The sequence below is a fragment of the Cucumis melo genome, chromosome 9 (assembly GCF_025177605.1).
Source record: "Cucumis melo cultivar AY chromosome 9, USDA_Cmelo_AY_1.0, whole genome shotgun sequence".
Taxonomy (NCBI): domain Eukaryota; kingdom Viridiplantae; phylum Streptophyta; class Magnoliopsida; order Cucurbitales; family Cucurbitaceae; genus Cucumis; species Cucumis melo.
The window spans coordinates 15,549,566-15,560,646 of NC_066865.1; the positions used below are offsets into that span (position 1 = coordinate 15,549,566).

Below are 11,081 nucleotides of genomic sequence, written 5' to 3' on the forward strand. Positions count from 1 at the left end.
CTATTTTTTTTTTGTTATCTTCTTTCTTACATCAAACATTGAGCCATAGCATGCGTAATAACCCCCTTCTGAGCTCTGATACCAATTTGTTAAGTCACTTAACAAGAAAACATCAAATATGCTAACTCAATGGCTGAAACGAAGACAATACTCTATTATATATATATATATATATATATATATATATATATATATATATATATATATATATATATATATATATATATATATATATATATATATAAGCCAAAATGATGATACTAGCTCCCTTCACGATGAGCTGGAAAAACTTTAGGCTACAATAACCTTTACAACCCAAGATAGAAATAAAATAAACTAGCTACCAAATACCTAAAAGGTTCTATATATAGCTCTCCTAAGATTCCTTACAGTGGGTGGCAACACGATCTTTTTGCACTCTTTTTTAGAACATTCTTTCTTTATTAATTAATCATTTTCAATTACCTTCTTACCCCTCCTCTTGTAAGTATTAACAGTAGGAGGTCTTACATACAATTCCAAGTTTTGTGCAACTTATAAGTTTTATCGTCAGTTTCGTCAATTCTACCACACCAAGCCATTTTTTATGGAATTGTTAGCTTCACCACACACAACTTGACCTCAAGCATCTTCGTACTTTTATCCTGAATGTTTTCGGTGGCAACTTCATCAACCTTTCTATGTCAAAAGGTATGCTAGAAGAGAATAATGAAAATGACACTAGAATAAATATAGGCTTTAATGTCGCTTGGGAAAAATGAAAAAAGACCATTGGTGTCGGTTTTGAAAAAGCGGATCTTTAATGTCGGTTTTCCACCGACATTAAAGACAAAGCTTTAATGTCGGTTTTAAAACGACATTAAAGGTCCGCCATTTTGAGAACCGACATTAAAGGTCCATTTAAATTTTAATTTTTAATATTTTTATTTTGTGAAAAAATAGACACTTTAATGTCGGTTTTCCACCGACATTAAAGGTCCATTTAATTTTTTTTTAATAATTTTTTTCGTGAATTCTCTCTCTTACTTTACCTTTTCGACCTAGCTATTCGATTCCAAATCTCGACCCTCGTCTTCTCCGAACTTCCTTCATTTCTCTCCTTCATTTCTTCTCCGATCGACGCCACAATTTTAATCGACGCCGCCATTTTATCGCCGCCACCATTTCTATCGCCTCCATCATTTCTATCGCCGCCACCATTCCGATCGATTGTTGTTCTGTTCGCCCACCCTTGGAATCAAATTCGGCCGCATTTCTCTCATTCTAAAGAAATTCGTCCGGTCGTCCCCATTCACAGCAATCGTGTTCACAGCAACCGCGTTCACATCAACCAGCAACCAGGTTCGCCCACCCTTGGAATCAAATTCGTCCGCGTTCACAAAATACATCTTCTCACGGTAAAATTTCCATCTTCTTTCATTTGGGGTTTTTAGCATGTTTTTTGATTTCGATTTAGATTATGGATTCTTAGACAAGGGAAAGTTGTCAAGGCATATAGAATACGAGTAGTTTTCTGTTCATGCATATACCGCGGTCACACATCAATTCTGCTGCAAAACCCAAAAAATTGGAACATAATTGTATTGATGCTTTGATTAATTTCACTGTCTTCTAGTTTTATTAACTTAACACATCAGGTATATACAACATAGAGTTGAAGTCGGTCACTATATACAAATCCTAGGAATGATGGATTGTTATGAAAAGAAAGGGAAAAAAATAATAGAATCTGTTGGAATGGCTAGATTAGAAATTAGGAAGAGAGTCTAAATTTTGTCTGGTTGCATTGGAAGATTTGTGTTGCGGGCTTTATTGGGAGGATCGAGAAATTTGATTAAGGGAATTTGGAGCCCTGAAGTTGCAAAAATCTCATCTTTCCGGCAGCCCATTTTTGGTTATTGGGAAAAGAAATGTGAAGGATGATGGTGTTGTGTGGGTTTTGTTTGCTTTGATTCCAACTTTTGTTTGCTTAGACAAGGGAAAGTTGTCATCTTTCCGGCAGCCCATTTGTTTGCTTAGACAAGGGAAAGTTGTCAAGGCATATAGAATACGAGTAGTTTTCTGTTCATGCATATACCGCGGTCACACATCAATTCTGCTGCAAAACCCAAAAAATTGGAACATAATTGTATTGATGCTTTGATTAATTTCACTGTCTTCTAGTTTTATTAACTTAACACATCAGGTATATACAACATAGAGTTGAAGTCGGTCGCTATATACAAATCCTAGGAATGATGGATTGTTATGAAAAGAAAGGGAAAAAATTAATAGAATCTGTTGGAATGGCTAGATTAGAAACTAGGAAGAGAGTCTAAATTTTGTCTGGTTGCATTGGAAGATTTGTGTGGGTTTTGTTTGCTTTGATTCCAACTTTTATGGAGTTCTGCATTTGATTTTCAATTACAATTAATCATGGGTGGTTTAATGGAATTTGCTGTTGATGTTAAGTTCTTAAATTCAGTAGTCTGGATATAATAATTAGTGAACAAAAGCTTTAGATCATTCTGATGATGTTGGTCTTGTCTATAGGAGAAATTTTAGGCTAAATTTCTCACACTGCTTTAGGGATAGATGAATTTTTATGTTTGATTTGTTGAAAGTTTTTCTTTTTGAATGGTAATTTACATTTACACTTTCTAGCATGACTGGTCTTTAATACTTTTGAATATTTGATCAAGGTTTGAATGATTCCATGGTTTCATTCTTGCTTGAAAGAGTAGGTTTAAATTACATCTTGCATGTTAGGTTGTGGTTTGAATTGATCACTATTTTAGTTCGACAGTGGTAGAGATTATTGATGCAGGAACATAATGTCATAGTCTTAATTTCATATTGATGAAATATTTTCTCTAAAACTTCTCTTAGTTAATAACTTTCATATTCGATCACCTTTATTTACTTTCTTAGTTTAGTTTAAGTATCATCACAAGTCGGTCCTGTAAATAAAATTCAAAGATATAGTTTAGTTTTAGTTTTGAGTAGTTTTTTGGTTATTTGATTGTGGTGTTTGCATATATCATGTTTTATTATTATTTTGAATGGCCTTAAATCCCTATATTCAAAGATAGATTAAGACAATTACTATATTATTAGACTGCAAGCACTCAATTATTCATGGTAGTGATTTGATTTGATTATTTATTTGGTTTTATATAATTTTGTAAATTGTTTCTTTAAAATATATATATTTGTTTTTTTGATGTTGTGTAATGTAAAGTACATAGATCTGCACAATTGAGTTGCTTTCATGAACCATCTATGATTGAATTTCTTTGTGTAAGGAATGTGACAAAGAGTTGTATATATATATATATATATATATATATATATATATATATATATATATATATATATATGAAAATGGCAAAACTTTTTTTTTCTTTTTAAATTGTTATCTTTCTGGGCTTTTATTATTCACCAATGATATTAATTTTTTTTTTCCTATTATATGTTTAGGAGTACAAACAAACCAAAAACTTAAAATTATCAAGTAATTTACAAAGTTGATTTTTAACGATGTTGTAATGAATGATAAATATGTCTTTCAAAGTTTATTCTTTAGTTGTCATTTCAATTCTCTATTGACCGTTTCTTAAAATAATTTCCAAGTTTGAATATTAATATGGAACTTTTCAAATTCCAAATATATCTATTGACCGTTTCTTTAGTTGTATGAACTTTATGAATTTGGACGAATCTCCAATGATATAAACCGTACTATTTGATGGATGATTTCATAAGTAGAGAGGATAGGTATGGATAGGGAATAGAAAGAGGAAAGAAGAATAGAAATAAAATATATGATTGTATATCGGTATGAGTTCTATTGTTATGTTTTTCATATAATGTAGTTTGCTTTACACTCTAAGTTTAACTAAGCTTTTCTTTTCTTTTTTGTGTAGATGTCGTTTGATTTACAACCCAATGCTAAACATTCTATACTTATGTCTGCATCAAGAAAGTTTCGAACGTTCAAGACGACGTTAACTCAGAAGTATATACTTCCGTCTAAGGATCAACCATCACTCTTGCAGTTTCCTCCCAAAATCTATTCTCATATAAATCAAGAAGATTGGGAATCGTTTGTGGATGCTAGACTAAGTGAAGAATGGGAGGTAAATAAGTTTAAATTTTCAATGGAATTAGAATTGTTTTGATATCTACCTACAAACTAATACGTTGTACAGGATTATAGTCGTATTCAAAGGGAAAGAAGGTCGAAATGCGTATACAATCACCATATGTCACGTAAGGGATATGCTAATCTTGCCGATGAACTAGTGAGTATTTCTAATTAAATTGAAGAATTTATCTTAATATGTTGTTGTTAATTAAATATGTATCTTTTGTTGTAGAAAATAACGCATGATGTTTCCTATCGATCAACTCTTTGGAAAGAAGCACGGAAAGGAAAAAATAATGATTATTTTGATGATGCTACTCGAGATTGCGCCTCTCGGATTGTAAGTATACTTATGATTACAATATATAATCTTTTGTTAACGTAACTGATGATGAATTGTTTTATACTTGTATTGCTTTATAGGATGAATTAGTTGCAACAAATAAAAATGAGGACATCTTGACTGACGCATTGGGTTCCAAGGAGCACGGTGGACGTGTAAGAGGCGTGGGTGCTTTCGTCTCTCAATCACAATATTTCAAGACAGTAAAAGGGAAGGAGAAAATGTGTGAGGATGACTCGAGGTGCAAAAGTGACAAGAAGAGAAGTAATCACTCGAGGTCATCCATTGGAAGTATTAATATAGATCTTGATGCCGATGAGGACACACCTACCAACAAAGGAGTGGAGGTAATTGACTTTGTTGTCACTTTTAGTTTTTTTAACTATATAGGATCAATTGTTCTTAACTATGCTTTTAATATTTGTAAAGGGAACACCATGCCAATTGTCTATAGGATCCATTAATAATATTGTTGCAGTAGCCACGATAGTTGAGGATAACATTGGATGTCCCAATGTTAAAGTTCTAGTAGACGTGGTTACGGGAGAAAATTTGACTATACCCAACCCAGTGAAGGGAAAGATAGAGACTTTAAATCAAGCATTGGGTAACATTATAGAATGGCCTCGTCGGCTTGTTTCTACGATCAATGACAAACAAGTGTGTATCTTTTTTTTACTATTTAAGTTTTGATTTTATTTGTATATGTATTTTGAATTTAGAACCTTGGTTGTGATAGGAGCATTCAACTAGGAAGGATGTCGTATACCCTTCAAATTATACTGACGTTAACGGGATTATTAAGCTTTTAAATAGACATGCCATGAACAACATGGAGGATGTAGACATGATTCGCATCCCAATGAACGAGCTAATATTTGGAAGTGACAAATTTGTTTATTTAGCTCGTGAAGATTTGTTGCATTACTGCGGCATGGTTGAAATCGGCTATATGTGTATACTAGCGTATATTACGTAAGTAGACAACTTATACTCATCTTTATCTCCAATACCACTTTTGTAGTTAGTTTGTTGATATTTTAACTATGGTTGCTTTTACTTAGATGTCTTTGGGATAAATGTGACTGTGCAAAGAATGTTTTTGTCATTGACCAATCAAAAATATCGTCACATATCAAAGATCGTGATCTTCGATCCAGAAATTTAGCCAACCAGCTAGAAGCAGTTAACTTGGAACAGAAAGTGCTAATTCCATATAATACCGGGTAAATAAAGAAGAGAAACACATTAATATATTTCCATTGAGCTTAAATGTGTACTCACATTGAAGATGTTGTTTATTGTAGTTTTCATTGGATGTTGCATGTTATCGATCTTCGTGAAAATTGCGTTTATGTTTTGGACTCTCTTCGGAGTAAAGTCAATGAAGACATTCATGGAATCATAAATGTGTAAGTGTATTTACTTTATTACTTCTTATTTAACTTTCTTGTCTTCTAATGTTTAAAAATATTTAGAGGGTTGAAGACATGGCAAGCGAAACACGATCTACAACGCTATCGATCAACTCCAAAATGGAGACCTGTAAAGGTAATTTGCATTTACAGGTTATTACTTTTTATGAAACATAAGATTAATTTGTATTCAATTGATATACATGCAGTGCCCTCGTCAATTGGATTCTGTAGGGTGCGGGTACTACGTGCAAAAGTACATACATGAGATAGTGCATAATTCTAGTACTTCTATTACTAACCTTGTAAGTTTCTACTTTAACTTTTTACATATTACAATTTGTGATCCAAACTCATACTTTCCATATCTTTCTCTTTGTGTGTAGTTCAATACCAAAAATGCATATAGCCAAGAGGAGATTGATGAGATTCGAACTGAATGGGCAGCTTTTGTTAGCAGATTTGTGTAAGTAGTTGCTTTTTGTAGTTAGGTTAGTAGTTGATTTTTGTAGTTAGGTTAGTAGTTGATTTTTGTAGTTAGGTTAGTAGTTGGTCGAGTTAAGTTTTTGTAGGGGACGGCAGTCCTATAGTTTTTTGAAGGGCAGGTGGTCCCGTACTAATTGTTGTTTGTTAGATAGTTTGTACCTATACTTTAGTTAGTGAAGGAACCTTCTATTGTGTTTATAAATCACGATCTTATATATTATCTTTAATGGCGTTAGTGTGCTTGTATTTTAGTGTTGGATCTTATGCATTGTAGGTGTTTACTATTGGTTTGCCATGGATGGTAGGATGTGTTGTTTGATATGTGTGATTATTTATATATTGGAGGATTTGGAGTAGTTGGACTTATAGTGTTGAATATAGTTGTGTTTATAATATGTAAGTGTTGGATGATGTGTATTTGTTGTAGTTCTATATGGAAGTGTGGAAAAGTGTGCTTGTATTTTAGTGTTGGATCTTATGCATTTTAGGTGTTTACTATTGGTTTGCCATGGATGGTAGGATGTGTTGTTTGATATGTGTGATTATGTATATATTGGAGGATTTGGAGTAGTTGGACTTATAGTGTTGAATATAGTTGTGTTTATAATATGTAAGTGTTGGATGATGTGTATTTGTTGTAGTTCTATATGGAAGTGTGGAAAAGTGTGCTTGTATTTTAGTGTTGGATCTTATGCATTTTAGGTGTTTACTATTGGTTTGCCATGGATGGTAGGATGTGTTGTTTGATATGTGTGATTATGTATATATTGGAGGATTTGGAGTAGTTGGACTTATAGTGTTGAATATAGTTGTGTTTATAATATGTAAGTGTTGGATGATGTGTATTTGTTGTAGTTCTATATGGAAGTGTGGAAAAGTGTGCTTGTATTTTAGTGTTGGATCTTATGCATTGTAGGTGTTTACTATTGGTTTGCCATGGATGGTAGGATGTGTTGTTTGATATGTGTGATTATATATAAGTGTATATATTGGAGGATTTGGAGTAGTTGGACTTATAGTATTGAATATAGTTGTGTTTATTGATATGTGACTATATGTAAGTGTTGGAAGTGTATGCTGGAATTTTAGGTATTATTGTGTGCATTGCAGGTGAATTAGGTATTATTGTGTGCATTGAGTAGTAGGCATTATAGCTAGTGTGCAAGCAATTTTTTTATTTTTTACAATATACGATGACGAACATTTCTGGACGTAGTTCGACTCAAATAATATCGGTTTTGCCGTCATAAAAACTATTATAAATACGACATGAAATGAATCTTTAAAAACGACATTAAATGTGTCTTTAATGTCGGTTTAAAAAACGACATAAAATGTGTCTTTAATGTCGGTGGAAAAACGACATTAAATGTGTCTTTAATGTCGGTGGAAAAACGACATTAAAGATGTGCACTAAGCAACATTAATGTCGGTTTAAAAACGACATTAAAGACATCTTTAATGTCGGTTATAAACCGACATTAAAGACAGCTTTAATGTCGGTTATAAACCGACATTAAAGATGAACCGACATTAAAGACCTTTAATAACACCTTCAAAGATGTCAGTTTATAACCGACATCAAAGGTCTTTAATGTCGACCGACATCAAAGGTCTTTAATGTCGGTTTATAACCGACATTAAAGACACCTTTAATGTCGGTTATAAACCGACATTAAAGCCCAACCGACATTAAAGGCCTTTAATAACGCTTACAAAGATGTCGGTCGCCAAGTGACATTAAAGGCCAAATTTCTTGTAGTGTGAAAAAAAGAACTTTTATTATCTTCTCTAAAGCACTCAAGGTCAATATGCAGAAACTTTAGTTTGAACTTGAAAATAGAGCCTAATAATTCCAAGGGAAGTAAATGAAAATTCTTCTCTTATATTTGTTACAAATTTGATCAACAAAACTATAAATGTTTATACACACACTAGAAGAAATCTAGCCTTTAATGTCAGTTGGAAAAAATGAAAACGGAGCTTTAATGTCGGTTTTTAAAAAGCGGATGTTTAATGTTGGTTTTAAACCGACATTAAAGAGAGAGCTTTAATGTCGGTTTAAAATCGACATTAAACATCTGCCTTTTGAAAAGTGACATTAAAGCTATGATAATTTTTTTTTAGAAAAAATTAAATATTTCTCTCTCTTACTTTACCCTTTCTCATGCCACACGATTTCTTCCTCACTTTCAATTTCTTTCTTCTCTTTTCAATCTCATCTCACTTTCTTCCGTCATTTGAGAAACGAAAATTCTTCCATTGACAAATCAACAATGGAACGCCACATTCGCCGTTTTCTCAATAAGCTTTCATTTGCTTCTATTACCATTGCCACTCTCATCCTCATCCTCATCTTCCTCTTCCTCCAAACCCCACAAACCAGCATTCCCCCAAATTCTCCTTCAAAACCCCATCTCAAATTCCAGAAATCCTCCTGCGATTCCACTCCTCGCGAGCTCGTCTCCATTGACAAGAAGAACAAGCGTCTTTGGTCATCCAACGACTGGAAGAAGAAGCTCTCCTCCTTCATTAATTTCTTCCAATCCATTCGAGATCTAGGCCTTCTCCATAACCACACCAAATTTATCTGCGTTTCCGCCGGCGCTGGCCCTGAGGTCATGGCGTTGTCTCATATGGGAGTTCACGATGTCACCAGTGTCGAGTTGATTGATTCGCCTCCTTTGGTGAGTTGTGCTGATCCTCATAATTTTCCTTTCTTTGATCATGTTTTTGATTTGGCGTTTACTGCTCATTTGGCTGAGGCATTGTTTCCGTCTCGATTTGTTTCTGAGATGGAGAGAGTTGTTCGTCCTAATGGTGTTTGTGTGATTGTTGTTGAGGAATGTGGGGATTATGAAGTTAAGGAGATTGTAGGGTTGTTTATGAAATCACAATTTGTAAATTCGATCAATGTTACGTTAACAGGATTGAAATGACTCGGATTTTAATGAAAAAGAACTTCTTGATACAACAATATTTCGTTCGATTTCTTAATTTCCTCTTTTTTTTTTCGATTTTGATTTTTTGTTTTGACATTGTGCGATATGAAATCCTAATTGTATAGAAAATGCAGGTTCATAATTCCCTTTTAAATAATATGAAATGCCAAAGGAAATCAACTTCTTTAGCTGGTCCTTTTCTTGTTCTCAGAAGGTTAGAACTTCCCAGGCTCTCATCCCATTATCTACATATATCCCTGAAATGCATTATGTAAAGCCTCTACCCATCTCATTCTCGCCAAAACTTGGGAAAAGCTTTATGCTAAATCTAATTATAACTCTTCAGATGAAGGAATTATGTTGAAGATGTTTATTGTTTACAGTCATATGTTGAACTCCAAAGCTATGCTTTGTTTTTTAAGTCTACTTCATTATCAACTACTTTCAGAGAAATGGCTCTTCACGGGAGATAAATAGCTCTTCATTAGAGAATAATGAACAGGTATGCATCCTTGTGTGCAAGATCTCTTCTATTAAAGCTTAGAGAGGATGAGATTTAATTTTTTACATTATAGTCGGCTCGTTGTGTAATCTTTTCTTGAATTCCATTGTCAGTTTAGTAAAAATTGATGCTATCTTCTTCTGTGGTATAGATTTTGGACAGCGGAAAAAAGATAGGATTGGAACATTTAGAATAACACTCTGGCCTGTTCTGTTAATGATTTCTAATTAGTATACCTCTTCCATAAATTAGGTGAGGTCGCAAAACTATTTGTAGACGCTGGAGTTATTTGCATTGCTAGTGTGATATTTCCATATCGAAGGGATCGAGATGCATGTCGTGCCATTTTGCCTGATGGATATTTTATTGAGGTATCTCTTCATTTTTTCGTACTATAGATTTTGAGTTGGTTTCTTACCTTGCATCTGAAATATATTTTACCAAAATTTGCTAAAAATATATAGGTGTTCATGGATGTTCCTCTTGAAGTTTGTGAAGCAAGAGACGAACAATATGCTTAACTTTAGTTGATTCTTGAGTGAAACTAAACCGTCAAAGCAGGAAAATTATGGTAGCTATTAAGGAGAAACTTGTATTTTTTTTATTTAATTCATTAGAGTTCCAGGGGATAAGTTCATGAGAAAATTCACATTTTCAATCATCCGCTGAAGCACTCTGTTTCTTTTACGGCGTGTGGTTTCAGCACTCTTGCTGTGTTTAGTAAATCTGATGGATGGACTGAAGAAGATACCATACTTCTCAATAGTATACTTTCAAAAAAGGTTTAACAAAATTCGACTACCTGTTTCCTGCTATGAATCATGCACTCCTATACTTCTTGTCGTAAACAAGATATACCGTGCTCCATCTCCAAACATGGATGCAATGAGTATAAATCTTGATTCTTTCAATAAACAAGTTTTCACATGTGCTGCCACTGAACAAGGAATACAGAATTTGGAGATGGCAATATCAGAGCTAGTGGGACTCAACAAAACTCTTGCAAGTGGCCGTAGATGGACAGTAAACCAGATATAACTGACCTATTTCCCTCTTCCCCCTACCAAATAAGAATCCGATTCTTTGATGGTAAAACTTGGTATAACACCATTTTTTGTCTTAGTAAATAGAAATAGTAATAAGCAATGTAGAACTCATGGATTGGTGTTGTTTTGGTTACAATCAGAGACAATGCGAGCAGCTTCTTAGAACTAAGGAGGCATTTACAAGATTGAAATCTTCCATTGTTTTACTAGCTATCTGCCTC

General features: G+C 33.6%; 1 protein-coding gene and 1 long non-coding RNA gene across 2 annotated transcripts; both read left to right on the top strand.

Moving 5' to 3' along the window:
* Positions 1-5,860: 5,860 nt before the first annotated feature.
* Positions 5,861-6,453, top strand: LOC127151026 (uncharacterized). Its single transcript, XR_007823708.1, has 3 exons — positions 5,861-6,020; positions 6,094-6,189; positions 6,271-6,453. It is a non-coding gene; the product is annotated as an uncharacterized LOC127151026 (long non-coding RNA).
* Positions 6,454-8,646: 2,193 nt separating this feature from the next.
* On the top strand, positions 8,647-10,852 carry LOC103504398 (uncharacterized). The gene is made up of 3 exons (XM_051089555.1): positions 8,647-9,243; positions 9,761-9,814; positions 10,667-10,852. Exons 1-3 carry the CDS (start codon positions 8,647-8,649, stop codon positions 10,850-10,852), a joined length of 837 nt encoding a protein of 278 aa, XP_050945512.1.
* Positions 10,853-11,081: the final 229 nt, after the last annotated feature.

What these genes read in the sequence shown, in the direction of transcription:
- LOC103504398 (XM_051089555.1), top strand. Translation starts at nt 8,647, where the DNA reads ATGGAACGCCACATTCGCCGTTTTCTCAATAAGCTTTCATTTGCTTCT. An exon ending in ATTATGAAGTTAAGGAGATT is followed by an intron (nt 9,244 to 9,760) that starts GTAGGGTTGTTT and finishes AACTACTTTCAG; the next exon opens with AGAAATGGCTCTTCACGGGA. An exon ending in CATTAGAGAATAATGAACAG is followed by an intron (nt 9,815 to 10,666) that starts GTATGCATCCTT and finishes GTCGTAAACAAG; the next exon opens with ATATACCGTGCTCCATCTCC.